General features: G+C 34.0%; 1 protein-coding gene across 1 annotated transcript in view; it reads left to right on the top strand.

Annotated features, from left to right (window-relative positions):
• RYR3 (ryanodine receptor 3) overlaps positions 1-19,265 on the top strand; it is a 184,861-nt gene that overhangs the window by 128,749 nt on the left and 36,847 nt on the right. Inside the window, 9 exon segments of the mRNA XM_079307669.1 lie at positions 993-1,231; positions 2,081-2,162; positions 5,918-6,048; positions 7,424-7,744; positions 9,074-9,314; positions 9,632-9,719; positions 9,818-9,910; positions 17,560-17,730; positions 18,188-18,247. Coding sequence (XP_079163795.1) covers positions 993-1,231; positions 2,081-2,162; positions 5,918-6,048; positions 7,424-7,744; positions 9,074-9,314; positions 9,632-9,719; positions 9,818-9,910; positions 17,560-17,730; positions 18,188-18,247 — 1,426 coding nt within the window.

The following is a 19,265-nucleotide window of genomic DNA, read 5'->3' as shown; positions in this document are numbered from 1 at the left end:
GAAGGTTTCAGAGCTTCTCGGCAGCCATTGGGTTGTTTCTGTATTTTTCATTCTTTATTTGTAATCAATGATCTTAACAGTATCAACAATTCAGATATTACCCTCTGTATTAGCAGATTTTGTCTGAAGTGTTTCCTCTACATTTTTCTGTTCAATGTCTGTCATTCAAACACTGAAAACACTTGTCAGCCTTTCCAAGTTAATTTGAAGCCTTTTTGGGGAGATATAAATGACACAATCATTGGAACTGAAAGTACTGATACCTGCAGATATTAAGAATTGAGTGCACAGTGTAAAAATTGTCATTGGAGCTATGCAAAATATATTATTATATGGACATAGTTATACTTGCTAACTTTTACTGCTTATCATTGAAATGATTATGTAGATTAAAACAGAGGCCAGAATAATTTTCAAATTTGAGCTGTTTTCTGGCCTTGTTAAGTAACACAGCAGCCTGATGATGAACTTATTGTGAACTTGTGAATAACACTCGAATCTTCACTAGGGTGTCAGAGAGCTCTGCAAAAAGTCAAGGAATGGGACTGTGATTCTGGTATTGCAGTTGCATTTTCTAGATTTAGGGTGCTTTGAAGTATCCTGATTTACAGACCTAGTTACTGTGGCTCCCATAAAGCTACAGGGATTAAGAGTTAGAGGGTTTTGAGCATATTTTATAAAGGAGCTTTCTCATGACTTTAGACATTTACTGGCAAGGCATTATCTTATTCAAGAGCAAATCACAATAAAACCAGAAAGGCAAGACTATGGAATCAAGGTCTTTGTGCTATTATTTTTGTATCAAATACTCAAAGATAATTGTTGCTTATACTGCTATGCAGACATGAGTGCCCTTTTCATAATGTGAAGTTCCCTGATACATGTGGGTACCTTCAAAAACTGACAGAATGTAACTAACATGTACATGTATCTCTACACAACCACTAAGCATCAAGTCAAAGTTGATTTCTTTTTCCCTTATTATTTTCCAGAACTGTTATGAAATCAGGTTCTGAGCTTGTTAAAGCAGGATTGCGTGCCTTTTTTGAAAATGCAGCTGAAGATTTGGAAAAAACTTCAGAAAATCTTAAACTGGGGAAGTTTACTCATTCACGAACACAAATCAAAGGTGTTTCACAGAATATCAATTACACTACAGTAGCATTGTTACCAATCTTAACATCAATTTTTGAACATATTTCACAATATCACTTTGGAATAGATTTACTTTGTAAGTATTTTATTTTTGAATTTTGTTTGTTTGCTTTTTCATAACGGCTGCATGTTTTCAAAGGATGAAATTCTGTTTTCAGTAACATGCTCATTTCCAGCATTAATTCTGAAATTAGTAGCATAGTACTTTATTTCTAGTAAATGTTTTAAAATAATACTCCATAAGCTTAAAGTTAATTATGTACAATATTTCTCCAAATATTGGGAAAGAAATTAAAATATCTCTTTAAGTGCTCTCTTAACAAATGTGTTGGTGAAATTCCCTATGGATTTTCCCTTACATGGGAAAACTGCTGTAGATCTTGGAATTTAAACTTTCCCTATTTTTAGCATCTGTTAATTTAAATATACTGAAATTACTCCTTGAGATTCAGCAATATGCTGAATGGTCTTATGTTCTAATGTTTCTAATGTCTGTAATTATGTTGCAAAATTTTGCTTAAAAATTTGGGTGGATATCCATTAAAAGATGGATAACCATGAAAATACTTTCTTTAAAAATATGGTGAATCTTTAGATCATGTGCCTAAAGGTTAGACACACTGATGTTGTTTAGCTTAAAATTGTACTCTGCGAGTGCAATAACCTGGAATATTTTATTAGCAAGTATCTGTTGTCCTCTTGGAATGTCTGATGATCTGGTAGGCTTTGGAATGAATGGAGATGATAGACCAGGAAATAAAGACATTGAAGGTAAATATGTGGAGTATGGACAGTCAAAATGTTCAGTGATACATGTGCTAAAAGTTTTATATACTGTTTAATTGATTGCATAAAACAGGATTGGTATTTAAAAAGTAAACTTTAGCTGAATAAATACTGATAATGTATTTTTATTTTCCTCTAGTGGGTGATGTACAAGTTTCATGCTACAGAATTCTTTGTAGCCTCTATTCTCTTGGGACTGGAAAGAACATCTATGTTGAAAGGTATTAAGTGTAAAACTCAGCATGCAAAATTTCCTCTTCTTTAGGAGTCTGTTGCTTAGGTAATGAAGTAGTTTAGATGAAAGATGACTTTGAAAGAATGAGAGATGTTTAAAATACACTTTCCCTTGAAAATAGTTGCCTATACTTTAGCACTCATTTCCACAGGGAAAAAGCTCTCAATAGAAATAAGTAACTTATCCTGCATATGGCAGTGTCTCTGCACAGAGTCTGTTTTTCCCATAGGAAAAGCTAATTTTTTCTTTGAGTTGCCATTAGATTATTGAAGTTTTTCTACCACATATTGCTGTGATAAGTAGGCTGAGTACTAAGTAGGAAGCATCTGTTTCACACCTAAGTCTATAAAGGGCTCTCAAAATAGTTGTCCTGAGCATAAATTCCTGATGATATGTAGAGTATTCTGACAACCATTAACTCTACAATGGAAACCACTTTTATTTTAAAAAGACTAAGGTCTACAATTCCTTTAAGCATCTAGATAATATGCTGCTTTCTTCCAGTAGAAGGGAATCAAATCTGTATGTGCCAGCTCAGAAAAGAGAACCCTAATTGCTTGTCTGTGTATCACAAGACAGGAACCAAGATAAGGATAACCCATCCTTTTACTTGTGGAAGTTTAAGTTTAATTTTTGCTGCCTTTCTTATGATGAAAAGTCTAAGATCCATGGAGAGAGAGAGAGAGACTAAACTGGAAGAAATTCAGGTCTGTAGTCTGGTTAGGAGAGGTTTAGCACAGTGTGAGGAATGCTCATCTGCAACTCTTCCAGAGTTTATGAACAATTATTTCATACAAAATGCAAGAGGTGTCTGGTGGACAGATCTTTCCTCCCACTCTGCATTCATGCATATGTGTGCACAACCTGTATGTTCTCATTCAGGCATTTATGCATCCATCACTTGTCACAAAGCTATACTCTCTTCTCCTTTTGGGCTTCAAAATCTTAAATACTCCTTTGCATATATCTGATAGAAAAATAGGAAGTGTCTTACCCCTTATCTAACTAGCAGTCAGGGTCTCCTCACAGGAAATGAAACATGGTTGTGTTTGAGCTGCCTCTCAATAAGAAAAGCTCACAGCACAGGCCTCCACTTGATTGGCAAAATCTGTAAGCACTGGACAGTTTCCTTAAACATATTGATACTAGCAGCATCACCTTTGCCTGCAGCAATTGTCTTCTTAGAACAGAGGAGTGATCAGATCAGATATATCCAAGGAAATTGATTATTCTCCTATGGCTCTGTGAGAAGTTCTCAACTGTGGATTTCATTTAGTCTGTTTTTCACTAGTCTCAGGCTCCTAAATTACAGTTGTAGGCAGACATCAGTGTCTAGGTGGGAAGTAGGATTCCAAACACAATGTTCAGTGTTTCAGTAAAACTCAGAAGTGAGTGATTGAGCTGACTTGAACAGTTATTCAAATTAAGCAGTGTTCAGTTTCAAGATCAAATTGCAGGTTTTTCTCCTAGTGAATTTTGGCAGGGACATTAAGAAGTTTCACCTTTCATTGCAGAATGACTCATAGTTCACCTTTCATAGAAAAATATCTTTTTCTATGGCTGAAATAATTCTGCTGGCTGCAGGGGCTCAGGATTAATTCTTATTCAAATGCTTATTCAACTGCCCTGTTATGACAAACTTCCATTGTCAAATGTTTTATCCTTTGTACAAAGACTGTTTAGCTTCTTTAGGATATTGGAGGTGTTTGTGATTTTTCTGTGAACTTTTCTTCTCTAAAAGTCTCCATGGTTCATAAATGTTGAGAACTGGGTGCAAAATGCTGTAGCTTTTGATTATTTTGAGCCCTAATGCTCTACCAACTGGATGCCTTTGTTCATGGTGTTTCACTTGTCTTGGTGCACTAATAGATGATCCTTGAAAAAGATACTTTTCCCTCACACTTGCCAGGAGTCAGCTCCAGAGGCTGAGAGTTTCTGCCTTTTTCCCAATCCCTTTTGCAATGCCCACATCCCAGGACAGGGACCCCAGGTGCTCAGCTTCACTACCATCCAATTTCATGTCATGGGCCACGATATGCCAGCATTGGAGCAGTCAGGTCACTTGGTGCTCACCTGGAGGGGGGATGAAATCTATTCACACATCTTACAGATCACCAGGGATAGGGATCAGGTGATTATCTCTCACCCTGAGTGTTCCTTCTCCCTACTTCCTCTTCCTCCCTCACTATGCAAACTGACTTTGTCTGTCTTGCATTTTTTCTTCTGTGCAGGGGTTACTGCTACTGGCATAGGTTATTCCTCTGGTTCAGCTGCAGTTTGAGTGGCCACAATATAATGCTTTCCTTGTCCCCCTGTGGGTACTGTCTAGTATCAAGCAGCATCCAAAAATAGTAGCTAGAGCCTAGAGCATTGCATAGCTTTGCACCTCCCTTAAACTGCCACCGGAGTTTTCCTTCAAATATTCTGTCACTTTATCAAGCACTGTAGTTGCTCTGGGGTGAACTTAAAAACCATTGGAGCAGAATCATCCTTCAAAAGTCTGCCCCTTTTCTTCCAACTTCCATACCACTTGTGACTATCCACCCTTGGGCAGGTCTCTGAAATACTCTCCTAAAAATCTCTTCTGTAACTCCATGGTGTGGACCAAAGCAAGGGGACCCAGCAGACCAAGCAAGAGCATGTTTTCCTTAATATCCAACAGAAGCTCAAAATCCTCAAAAACAGTTTCAACAGGCCTGAAAGACAATTAGGGGGATGAAAAGCTAGGTAAATTATCCACCCTGTTCTTCCCACAGGCTGGGTGGAATTATTAATGGACCCCCTGAGGCAGTGCCCAAGGTAAGGGCAGAAGAGCAACACTGAATACACATCCCAAATGACCTTCATTGTCCTTGTTGTTATCGTGTCATAAGCTGATATTACTCAGTGCAGCCAGAAAGCAATCCTGGTCCCTCTCCCTGCTCTGAAAAATACCACCATGAGGAGCATATATTGCACATATGGGAATATATTACCAGGGTTAGGTACCACAAACACATGAGCCAACCAAGCAAATTTGTGACCAGTGGCTCTGGACCTAATACAACGAATTCTTAGATCACATTTGCTTCCTACCCACCCTGGTCAGATCTGTTGCTCTCTCACCCTTTCCTGTCCTATGCTGAGTGCCAAATAAGGATGCTGCTTTCAAAATTATATTCCCTTAGTAGTTCCCAAGGAAACACTCTAAACCCTTGCTCAGTCTCTCCTCCCCTGTCCCTGTGGTAGATGGAAAGAATTGGAGGTGCTAAAGGTAAATATCATGAATTCAGATAAGAGCAATTTACTGGAAATAGCAATAAAATAAGGCAATAAACAGTAAGATCAACAATGCTAGCAATGGTGTACAAGAAAGAGGCAAACAATTCGCATGCAATTGGTCACCATCACACAGGACCCCTAACAATGTCTGAGCCCTAAGGAGCCCTGTCTCTGGCAATGACATCAGGTGGCATGAGGAGGGCCTTTGGGTTCTGTCCATGCCAAAAATTAACACTGAACCAGAGCATTGGTGGAGGTCGGTTTTTTAAACTGTATTTCTTGCACCACGGTGATCCCCAGTAGTTCTTTTCATGTGAGAAATTAATATTTTCTAAGTTATCAATAGTTCCTAATGTTTAAAAAAATATTTTAAAAATAAATTATAAATACTAATGCTTCTTTTTATCATGTGTGCTAGACACTGACAGCCTGGTGAAACCCTTTTCCTCTCAGATGACTTTTAGTTTCTCTCACATGCAGGCAGCGTCCCGCACTTGGTGAGTGTTTAGCATCTCTTGCTGCAGCCATTCCAGTAGCATTCCTTGAACCTTCCCTCAACCATTACAATCCACTGTCTGTTTTCAACACAAAGAGTGCAAGAGAAAGAGCAAGTAAGTACTGTTCCTCAACAAAAAAAAAAAAATAAAAAAAAAAAATAAAGAGTTGTTCACTCCACTCCAACTAAATAATACAAGTTGTATAGTGATAAAGCCCTTGAATGCATGCCTCAGCAGAGAGCTCCTGCTACTGATGTTTCATTGCTTGCCATTTTAGCCTTGCTCTACTTTGCTGAGATTGTGCCAACAATGTTCTTTCTCCTAATATTTTTTTATATTTTTCTGAACATGATGTTTTGAATATTTTTAAGGATGCCTCCTGTATTATGCATGAAGCTTAGTTGAAGATCTACATATCTACATTACTAAAATTTTTGGCAAAATACAGTCATGTTCATGCAACAAAATGCAAGAGGTATAATATCTGATTTAAGCGAGCAGGAAAGTAATTTTTATGGTTTTGCTGTCTAACCAGTGGTCCAGAGTAGTTTGGTATAGGGAACTCACAGCAGAATATGATTAATTCCACACAGCCTCTCAATGGGCCTTACCCATTCTCTGATTCCACTGAAAGGAGCATGAGTCCTTCTACATTGAATTCCTTTGCCTGCTTCTCTCCCAGCTTACTCTTGATGGAATGGTATCTTAAAATATTTTAGCATTTTCTTCACTGATCCATTAAAGAGTCACTACCTGAAGAAAATCACTGTAGCTTTAAACAAACAAGAAAAAGAAATACAGGTAGATTGATTTAATATGCTTCATTAACTTTTTTTTTTTCCATATAAAAGCAGTTATGGAAAAACTTCTGCTAGCCCTTCCTCCCTAACAGGTCTGCTTTATAGGAACAGCACTGTATCCATTATTATATCCAGAAATAGTGGAAGAATTCTGCTTGAGAGAGCTGACACTAGATTGTGATGTTAATTGTTGAATAAGCATCCTTCATTTTCCAATACATGCATATGGTAACTGGAATTCTTTCCTGGCATTCTTGCTGGGATGCACTTCATGTGCTAAATACAGTTTCATTTTAACCCTACCCATCATTCTAAATTGTTTATTTCTCTTCCCCCAATCTTTGGCAAATCAGCATAAAAACTGTGAATGATTGTGAATACAATGTCCAATATTAATGTAAGCTTTCTGTTCTGCACTTTTACACAGCACATCAGATAATTACAGGACACTTTAGGATAAAGCCATATCTTTATGGCAGCTATGGTTTGTGTTATTCCTATATGCACATCATCTGTAAAACACAACTTATGAAAGGACATACCCATGCATAACCCAAAGTGTTACTGTAATTTAACCAGTACAAGACAGTGAAGGATAAAAATCTGAGCCATTTGTATTTAGGGTTTAAACATAGATGTTCACTTTCATTTTGCTAATTAATCTTTCCGTTTTCTACCCTTAATTGTAGTTTTAGGTATGCCTGATACAGTAGAAGAAATGTGTCCAGAAATCCCTCAGCTGGATAGACTAATAAAGGAAATAAATGATTTAGCAGAGTCTGGAGCAAGGTACACTGAAATGCCTCATGTAATTGAGGTGATCTTACCCATGCTGTGCAACTATTTATCCTACTGGTGGGAAAGAGGGTCAGAGAGTGTTCCTCAAAGTGCTGGGCCTTGCTGTACAATGATAACATCTGAACATCTGAGCATTGTTCTTGGAAACATTCTAAAAATCATTAACAACAATCTGGGAATAGATGAAGCATCTTGGATGAAAAGAATTGCAGGTACAGTAAATAATTTTTGAACAATAATTGTGCTAACAGTATTTAACTGCTTTGCTATGTTTTACCCTATCACCCAGTGATATGACAAAAAATTATAACTAGAAATGAAAGATAAATAAAATATAAGTAACAATAAGAGAAATATGTTTATATTTTATTATTAGTTAGATGCATGCATTGTAGCATCACTGTAAGTAGAGAGCTTTCTATACACCATAAGAGATTTTGAAAATTTCCTTCTCTATGCACTGTATAAGAGCCTTAGCATTTAATTTGGAGTAGCCAATTTCATTGATTTTCAAGACACTTGAGTTTTACAGTAGAGGGTATAAGTTCTGTGAATTCTGTTCATGAAATATCAGGACAAAATGGAAATAAAGTGGGAATGGTGAAAAAACCTCAGGAGTAACTCAAGCTCAAAATTAGTTGGTTTGCCTGAATAAATGTGTGAGCTATTAAATAAGCTGAAAGTGTTTCAAAATATCGTGTAAGGAATGGTATCTATCCTGCTAAAGAGGTTTACTATATCCAAGTCTTATCATTCATATTATACAGTGTAAGAATATAATGTGCAGTAATATGGTTCAAGAAAATCTATGTAAAGATAATAATTTCCTGCTAAATTTGAATAACCAGTAACCATTAGTACTGTAGTTTTGGTATTTAAAATGCTGGATGGTCTTTAATAAAACAAGGATTCCATTAAAATTTAGTAAGAAGTTTGCTTCTTAATTGTAGAGAGTAATTCCTGCATTTTTGTACAGATTGCTCATCTGTGTAAGGTGGTAATATGCTCATGTTGTTCTTGCAAGGATTTTTGACTTGGGTAGTTTGCATTTTATTAGTAGTACTTGTACAAAATTGATCTATGACCTTGAATTACTCATTCCTTCTCTGCATCTTAACTTGCTCAAGGCAAGATAGATAAAGGAATTTTTCCAGAGCACTATCTTCTGGTGCTTTCATGACATTTGATACAAAAGCCATCCCAGACACAACAAAACTCAAAAAAAACCAAAAAGTATTTTTGTCAGGACTTTGTTTCTCAATCCTTATTTTGCTAGGTTCTTAGTTAGAGACATGGGACTTGCCAAAACCATTATAGTTTAATTTATATAAGACTGAAATATTTATAATCCAAATCCACAGTCTTTTAATCTCTCCTTATTTTTATAAAGCTACATTCATAGTTTTGTAGTAATTTTATGGTGCAGAAATTTATGAAACGCCATAGCCTTTACTGTTTCTAGAACTTGAGCATCCATGTGAATACAATGAAAAACACCAGTCATGCCTTAATCATGGAATTATCTATATTTTCATGTATAGTTTATGCTCAACCCATCATCAGCAAAGCCAGACCTGATCTTCTCAGATCTCACTTTATTCCAACATTGGATAAATTGAAGAAAAAAGCTATGAAGATAGTGATGGAAGAAGAACAACTGAAAGCAGACAGTAAAAATGACACCCAAGAAGCTGAGCTCCTCATTCTTGATGAGTTTGCTGTACTTTGTAGAGACCTTTATGCCTTCTATCCAATGTTGATACGTTATGTAGACAACAACAGGTAAAAAACCCCTAATAATTAAACTCACATTTATTACTTAATATACTGGAATTTATGATCAGACAATCAGGAGGAACATAGTTCACTTAATGTTAGTGTGAGAATCAGATCCTGCGTGTTTTAAGATTCTTAAATCTTAATTCTGAATAATTTAAGATTCTTAAAGAATGTTGTACTTTGAATTCACACCTTTTGCTCAGATACAAATTCCTAGGTTAACTAGAAAAATATTACCTGATCTATTAATTAAGGATTATTATGTTAAACTGTCTTCTTTTAAGTATCTTATTTTAAATTTATCTTATTTTTGTAATTAGAGCTAATTGGCTAAAGAAACCAGATGCAGACTCCGATGAGCTCTTTCGAATGGTTGCTGAAGTTTTCATCCTGTGGTGTAAATCACATGTAAGATAAAATGTACACTTTCATTACATTCTATCTTTAAATATAAATGTGGTACATGAAGATGAGTTAAACTTCTGGTGATTTATTTTTTTCTATAGAATTTTAAAAGAGAAGAACAAAATTTTGTGATTCAGAATGAAATCAACAATTTGGCATTTTTAACAGGAGACACCAAGAGCAAGATGTCTAAAGTAAGTAAAAAAATTGTGAATCAGGTAAATCTACACTATGTGTTTAATATGTTGAAAGAAGGCTCTGAAAATCTACTCAGATTGCAGCTGCTCTGCTATTAGAAGAAAAGAAAAATAGTTTTGCTTCTTGATGACAGACGTGACAACTAATAATGGAAAATATAATCTATGTAACTTAAGAGTTACTAAATGTCTGCTAATACTCAAAGACACAAGAGTAAAATAAAGGTCTTGATTTGAAAAGTTGCATATAAGAAACTATGGGCTGTATTATAAAATATGGATTATTGAACATTCAGGAAATAAAAAGGTGGACTATTTCATAAAAGTAAGTGAAGAAACATTGCCTCATCATTTTTATGTGAATGTCAGTCTATTGTTCTGTCAGCTCTAGTGGAGCACAGCTGTCTTTGCATACACTTCTTTGTTTATACATATAGTGTGCTACATGTGCACGATTTTTCTTGTTTCTTATCAATTGACACATTAATTTCTTTTTTGCTAATTTTCAATATGACAAGATGCTGATATGATGGCTTCAAAGTACATCATATTACGTGTATGATAAAGAAATTGTCAAGGTAATTGTCAAAGGCTGCTTTGACCTTAGCTGAGGAAATTGCCTTACTCAGCTAAAGCCAGATGAAGTCTAATTTCAAATTAGTGTTGGTAAATACAGTGAAGAAACCCTTTCTTTTATTCATATTTATAATGAGTTGGAGTAATCCTATTCTGAAGGTGCAGCAGAGAAGTAGTATTTAAAGTTTTGTATTTCACTATATTTAAATTACCTGTAACCTGGCTACTGTAAATCCAATTTCAAACAGTAGAGAAGCAGACAAAATGAACCATTACATTTCTTAATTATCTTTAAAAATGTGTTTTAAAATGTGCTTAAAACAATTTTTTTTTCTTTTTTTTCTATGAATTTTTTTAAGTTTTGAAACCTAAGCCAAACCCTGAAATTGGAATTTTTACAAGCAAAAATAGTGTATTATCTGCTCATCATTGGCTCATAACCAGCACTGAAAAACAAATCTAACTTTAAAAATAATTCTGTATTCGAAGATAAGGAAATTTTTAACCTGTTTTCTTCTTGTCAAGATGCAGCTTTTCAAAATTGCTTGATAGAATTGGAATGTTTATATCATCTCTATAAACAAGATAAATTGTGGGCACATCCAGGCTATTTGAGGATCAGTTGCTCAATATAACAGAGTATAGTATGTAGTACATAGCTCTGTACTTTTATCATATGGCAATCAGTGCACACATATTCATTATGTGTATTTTAATATTTGTACATTACAACTGGCCTGAGGAGACAAAAATGTACTTTCTTTTTTGGACATCACAGATTAGAAACAGTATATTTAATGCAAATTGTGTCCCACTGCAGTACTGGAAACAGGATAATATGAAGTAAAATGGTAGTGTCATATTTTTGTCTGTCCAGTATGGCAGGCATGAAAGAAAACTCTTTGCTAAATAAGTAATAGGTATGTCTCATACTGCTCTGATTTTGATAAAATCACAGGAATTTAACATCAAGAATTTTTATTATCCAATCTGATTTTGAGATTATATTTTCAAATGCCTGCTGTGTATATTTAAGTATACAGATATACTATGTATGAATAATTGTATAAATATATTTGTAACAGAGGTGTAGATGGATATGTAAATACATTTTTATTCTGATGGGTGTACATTACAGCGTTATTCTGGGGTTTTTTGTGTGCATATAATTTTTTGTAAGCATATTAATATCAACTCATGGTGTTCCAGGACACTGTGCATGGTTATTGCTAATAAAGGAAGAAGGAAAATACTGTATTGTTCATGACTGAATATTTTATCAATATGGTACTGTAACAGCAGGCATGATTTCAGAACAGCTAATAAGTTAGATATTTTCTTTCATGATGACTTAAATACCATGATGAAATACATGAAGTGTCTTCCAGAAGGGTTGTATTGATTTTCTATATGTGCTTTCTATGCAGGAAATTGCTAATATTTCATAATATAAAATGTAAGTGGTCTAAACCCAGCACATGAAACAAATTATAGATTTCCCTCTGATTCTTTTTAAGACTGCGTAAGTTAAAATAGACAAGAAATTCTCTAAGTAACTGAATTTCAGGTTTTCTTACAGGTTTGATATTTATTTCTAGCCTTACACATCGGTCAGTAGGGGATTTTACATTAGGGAACATTATTTTTATAATTTCTTGCTTTAATATTAACTTTTATCTCAAAAAGCAGCATGTTAGCAGAATTATTAGCCTTTTCCTCTCTATCACTTATTCTTCTTTATTCACATTTTTTCTAGTGGAAGCAATATTACCCAATATTTATCAAGCATGAGAAAGCATAGAAAACTGAATATGAACATTGTTTATTGACAGTGGGCCCAAGGCAAAACATTTTGGGGTCTCCTAAATGAGTGAGGCCTCAGGCTGATCTCAGACTGCCTTAGGTAAGAGAGACAGAGACTCAGGGTTTTCCCTGATAAAAAACACTGAGTGTAATTTTCTCAGAGTGTAAGGTGCAGTATATCATATACAGAAAGTTCTGTATCCTTACATGCCATTTGGAAGGAAAAAAAAAGAAAGCAGAGGAGGAAGAAGGAGCAGTATGTTACTTATTGGTAGCTAATAGCCGTGGTAACAAATGATTCATCATTACAATCATGAAATTCATGAAGTACCCATTGTATTTTTATTATACCATATTAACTTTGTTAATAGTCTTTGAAATAAATGTATTAACAGCTGAGAATTTAATTTTTCTTTTCTAAAAATATGGCAGCAGAATGCTCGGAGGGGAATGGTAAGTTAGAGAACTTTCAGCCTGAGAGAGACTGGTAATTTAGATCACATTAAAATAGCAGATTCATGATAAAAGTGTTGAAATGGAGAATTTAAACACATTCAACTCCACTAGTCTGTTATTTTCGACCCCTTCATAGGCTTCTTGATAAAATAGCCTTTTGGTTAAGAGGAAATTATGTCCTCTTGTGTTTTCAGTTAATTGGAATAGAAGACTAAATGTATACATTTACTTGTGCATAATAATTGTGTAATATGTATGTGGGCAATTATTTTGGGAATCCAAAGGAACATGTGGATATACACCCTCAGTTGCTAAACATTTGCATATCCTACTGAAGTTTTTCTTGACTTGTCCTCAGTAATTTTTTTAATCTGTTTTTAAGAATCTTTGAGTAGACCTGTTATAGAAGTTAGAGGCAGTCATCAAATGCAAGTTTGTATTATGAAGCAACATGGTTGTTCCTGCCCATCTGCAAGATGTAGTACATATTGTTTGCAGATTTACAGTAGTTAGAGGATTTCATGTTAGTATTTTCTGCAGAAATTTTAGATCACTTCTTTGAGAGTATTTAAATTGTTTTGGATATACTTAGGTAAATCAGGAATGGATTGTTTTTGTGGTCAGCTACACTAAATTAAATATAATTAACACCTTGTCTTTCGTTACCTTTAGTGTATACGTACACCTGTATATACCTGCTGAGCCATGTCTATGCAGCATCTACATATTTCATATGTATTTTAAATTGAAATTTGCTATTTGTCTAAGGCATTAAAGATTCTAAGATTCTAAGATTCTAACACTTAATTTGAATATTAGTCTTTCACTTTTCTTAAATTGTACCTGTTACTTTTACTATGGGATATAAATCAAGTAGGCTATAAATTATTTTAATAATAGCTTGATATCAACATTTTGAAACTTATTCAGGTAACACATTATTATTAGGGCATATGACAGAAATGAGGGGTTGTGTGTGGTTTTTTTCTGCTTATTTTTAACCAACAGTTTTCTATAGTATTTTCCAAAGCCTGGTTGAGGATTCTTTTCAGTAATAGTTTATTTTATTTTGCCATAAATTAATGGGTTTGTTACTATTTTCTTAAGATTTCCTGATACAATTATAATAATATAATATTGACTCTGGAATACATGTTTATTTAAGTGTGTTTATGGTATTAATATAATAATAGGAAAAACTCCTCTGTATGTATGAGAATTACAGTTGAATTTATAATACTGTTCCCAAAATGGGTACTGCTGAGAGATTTCTAAAAAGCTAAAGTTTTCTCTCAGGCTGCCTTCAAAAGAGTAATAAGCTATGCAATGGGAAAATAGATCTGTAAATTAATTGCTACACCATCCCAGTGATAGTTTGATTTCTAAACACAGTTTCTTCACAAATATATTTTGGCAGGAGAAAGAGGTAGAAAGAGCTACTTTTGTGAAAATGTGAATACTTTTCACTACTGGATTATCCAGCGTTCCAGACACTGTTCTTCTTTTATCGAAATTGGGAAAAGATGTAGTAATCACTGTATTGATAGGTTAACTTACTGGATATACTTACATGGGCAAGCAAAAAAGGGAAGTGTGTGGTAGAACAGCAATAGAAATTCAGAAGTTCAATCATTCAATAAAGATTAAGCTGGTTTCCCTAAGATCTCATTTGGTTATGCATTTACAGTCTATTGTTTTAGCTATCAGCTTATTATATTTTTACTGTCCTCATAAAGCTGAGTAAGTTTATAAGTAACTTGTAAAATTATCATCTTTTCATCTCTTTTACTTATATTTTTTTTCCCTTTATTTTTCTTTCATACAGGCCATACAAGTAAAGGTACAGGTCAAAGTGCATGATGTGTCTTTGTTTTAGATTTAGAGATGATCAGGCTCCAAGCACTCTTTCCATTGATCATAGCAGTGGCGTCACAAAGTGAAGCACCAGGTTCCACCTATTATAAATTTTGTCCCAGCTAAAGTGGCAGTCTCTGACCAGAGCAAATGAAACCCCCTTTGGCACTCCTAAATATTGCTGAATGTCAAAATGTACTAAAAGCTACCTTTTGTAGCTGTTTTAGATGTACATTCTGCCTCTGCTGTCTTTCTGCATTCTATTTTTGCTAAAATGCTGAAGTTGACATTGTAAAAGAAATGTCTAAGTAGAGTCATTAGAAAGTTGTATTTGCCTTATGATATTCAAGAAGAATTTATGGAAGAAATGTGCTATAACCTCTACCCCATCTGTAGATGAATAGAACATTGTATTAAATCCAAGAAGTTTAAATAAGAGATATAATTCAAATCCTAGCTTTTTCCAAAAGTAAAATGTTTCTTACTAAAGATGTGAGATGTGACAAAGCTTTGAATAACCATTATTTCTTTTATTATTTAATGTATTTTAGGATTTCCTCCAGTGAACTCTAGGTCACTTTCCTTGGCATCATTCATATCCTTTTTTTTAAGTATGAATTTATAAATAGTTGAGTGCTTTCTGAACTATGGTGCATTCTTCATCAGTGAAGCAGAATAAGCAGCAAAATGGAGTATAAACCCTTTCTTCTTTCTCTTCACCCTGTGTGTTGAGAAGCACACATGATGCTGTGAAGAGCTTGTTACCCATTAAACCAGAGACATGAGTTAAAAAGGGGGAAGCTCTGTTAAACTAATAACCTGATTTCATGCTTTGCTATTGTCAAACTTCTCCAGGTACACGGAGTAGGATTTAATGACTGCTCTCATGGTAATCTCAAAGAACTGAAGCTCAAAGAGGGATGGAAATAGAAAAAGTATTAATTCCATAATCTTAACCAGTTTTAGCTGCTTTTTTAGTGTAAATAAATTATTTCTTCCTTTTCATTGTGTAATGAGTTGTTATTGATGTACTAAAGAATCTATAACTGGTTTTTGGAATTTTTTTTTTTTTAGAAATATCCATTTGTGTGTTTAAGTCCTCAGACAAGTAAGATTATTACATTATTTTGGATAATCAAATTATATAATTCCTCCTGTTGAGGTTTTTTTAGCACAGTTAATTATTTAGGAAAAATATATCCAATTCAATGATCTTTACATATGTAATGCAGGTGTTGTGTGTAAATAGGTGCATATTAGAACTGGAAGAGACAAAATTCCATTGTCATTTAGACTTCAGTGTGATACTCTACTTATACATTTACCAGCAGGAGAAGTGAATTGACAGACAGCAGAATTTATGGCAAAGGCAGAATGGATCTTTTCATGTTTTGAAAATTCTCCAGTTTTAAGGTCCACCAATCTTATTGTCTTATTAATGAACATAAAGAAAATTGGATGTGCAAAATGTCACTGGCATAAAAGATGCAGAAACCAGTATCTCTCTTTTTCCTTTATTTTTAAAAATACATCTGTTACATATTTTGTTATTTCTTATTTAAGAGGCATAGTGACGCCACTGGAATACAGCGATACATTGTGGGATTTGTTTGTCTGCTGTCAATGTAGAGTAAAAATAATGTCATTATTGAAGCCATTGCATCACTATTTCTAAGGCACTTTGAAAAGTGAAGCTTTAAGGCAAAGTACTCTCTTGCTATTGTTAGTTCCTTAAGAAAGGAAGCCACATCCATTGCGTGTTCCCTCACACTTGCAAAATACTTAACACGAGCCATGTACATAGACCCTCACTCTCTAGAAGACAAAATTTGCCAAAATTTATCACCAAATAGAATATGCATGGCTGCTTTTTTTTCTTCCAGAGATTACTGTGATGATAGTGAGGCATTAATTGGGAACTAATGAATTGCAATGGATTCTGCTGTATCCTTATCTGGAACTACACAATATATTGTAAGAACAGTAGTTAGTAAATCCTAATTGACAGAAGAAAAAGGATGTGGAGGGTTAAATGAAAGCATTTGTTATTCTGTAGTGTTGTACAAGCCTGGAGGCCTAGTCCTGAAATCTTATCTTTAGCAAAACTCCCCTTGAGTATAGTAGGAGTTTAATCTGGGTACAGAATTCAGAACTGGGCTGTTTGATGTTGTTGCTGTTTACTGTGTGTTCAATAAATATATGGGTCTGTTTGAAAGATTTTGGTTCTCTGTCTCATAAAGGAAAAGCTGGGTGTGAAATATGTTGTACAGTGTCTGTCATAAGGAGATAGGGCAGATGTTATTCTGTTGTGATGTTTACTTTTGTCTCTTTTGTTTTCCTTTTCCTGTTACTGATTATATCCAAAGATACAAAATTTTAAATTTTTGTCCCAAATTTGCTGACATTATCCAAAGCCAGAGGCACTAATTCATTGGCACTTCATTACATTGACTCAAAGCCTTTTAAATAATACTGTTTTTCAGATGAGACAAGTCAGGCAATATTCATTCATTCAGACCCTGGATAACTATGTTTATATAAATCTCTTACAAAAATGCAAACATCCTGAATTTGTCTCTGTAACATTAGACAAATAATAGTGTCCCCTGAGAATGATTCAGCTTTTAATTTTAGGGTTGTTTCTGATTTGAAAGGTAAGATCCAGAAAGTATTGTCAAAATCATATATATGAATGCACACAAAAGTGTGTGACTCCTATTGCAACATTACTGTTACTGCATTTTCTGCACTGGTGCACACCAAAAGTATTTCTTTATACTTCCTGCCCAAGACTGTACGCCCTTCCTCTAGTGTAGAATTTTTAATTACTTGTACTACATCAGGAACACAGTTTCCTTGGACCACTAGGGGAAGAGCGTATTGGAGGAGTTTGTGATCAGAGAATTAAAGTAATTTTTCTTTGTTTTTTTTCTTTGTTTTTTTTTTTTAACTTACAGTCTGGAGGACAAGATCAAGAGAGGAAGAAATCAAAACGTAGAGGGGATTTGTACTCCATACAAACATCCTTGATTGTTGCTGCACTTAAAAAGATGCTTCCTATTGGTTTGAATATGTGCACTCCTGGAGACCAAGAGCTCATATCTTTGGCTAAGACTAGATACAGCCATGTAAGTGTGTGATTTTCATAGTTTTTAATGCAAAATAAGCAGAACTTCGTAAATTTTGAATTTTGAAGCATAGATATCTAAGCAGTCAATATTATAAAATATCTGTATGTCGTGAAAGCAATTACAGATGCAAATTATGGTGCTTTTTTTTTAAAAAAAAGTGTATATAGATCTGCCATACTTTCCTTGTTATTTTCCATTAGTATACCATGTATAGTTTTCTATATTCATGTTCTTTTGCACCAAATACTGAATTACAATTAATTACCTTTAATTCCCCTCATAGTTTAATCCTTGTTTTATGGTTAAAGAAAGCCTTTGTCCCTTCTGGTATCTTACATACTTTGAAACCAAAAGAGGTTAAATTTCAATATTGGAACATAAGCTGCCTATGTTGTAAAAGTTCTTATGAAATGAATCAAAATCTGAATTGAAAAAGACTTTTACCTTTTTGCAGAGGGATACAGATGAGGAAGTCAAAGAACACTTACGCAACAACTTACACTTGCAAGAAAAGGTAAGATAAAAAAATCTGTCTTGTGGGTGCCAATGTGCACTTTTGAAACAGAAATTGCAACAGCTTTTTTTGTGATATATTAAAAAATATATATATTGTAATACATTAAAAGGTATAAAAAAGATAATCCAAAAAGCTATTAGAAAAGCTTCCACTTTAACATTATTCTTCATTATTTTTCATTGCAATAAATGGCTTATTTGTAGCTTTGTTTGGTATATTAAAGTTTCTGGAAGATTTGTAGGATGAGACAAGTGTGAAGAATTGAGATACTGGCAATCTTAAAACTATAACTACTTAGAATCAGCTCTATCCAATAAGAAAATAAAATTGAAACTCTACTACTTCAGCTTTTCTTCTAGAATTCAGCTTTCACTAATGATTAAATTAGGTATTTCTAAATATATATACATTTAAAAGTGATTGTAATAAAATACAAAAAGTTTCTGTCATCTTAGCACTTGTGAGTTTTACAAGACATTTATATTCCTATAATTCATATACCAATACACTGTCAAAGGTAATACCAGTATGGAGTCTTCATCATCCTGTAAATTAAAAATAATTTAGATAATTTCCTACAGTATTTTAACACAACAAGAGTAACTTACTTATCTGACATTGAAGTTGACTATCTATTTGCTATAAATTTTTGCTTGCATACAAGCAAAATTTAATGTAGCTATTTAATGTAGTTTTCCTATTTCTGTCTTGCAAGAAAAACAAAAAACAAAGAACAAAACCTTGGCTGTAGCTCTTCACAAACTCAAACTCCAGCTGTCTTTTTCAGACTCCAAAAAACAGCTTTAAAATCTTAGTACAAAGGTTCTGCAAATTAAACTCAATCCCAGTACTAAATCTGCTTCCTTATTTTTAATTGAATTAAGTGGAATAAATAAGTTGCAAGGAACTTTATTTAGTTTAATAAAATAAAAATATAGAACCTTGCTCAAGAATTGAGATCAATCACCCAATAATATATAGAATGAATATCCTTTTTTTTTTTGAGTAGATAGCA

This window comes from Erithacus rubecula (genome assembly GCF_903797595.1).
Source record: "Erithacus rubecula genome assembly, chromosome: 6".
Lineage (NCBI taxonomy): Eukaryota > Metazoa > Chordata > Aves > Passeriformes > Muscicapidae > Erithacus > Erithacus rubecula.
This window is presented reverse-complemented; position numbering and strand designations above follow the sequence as displayed.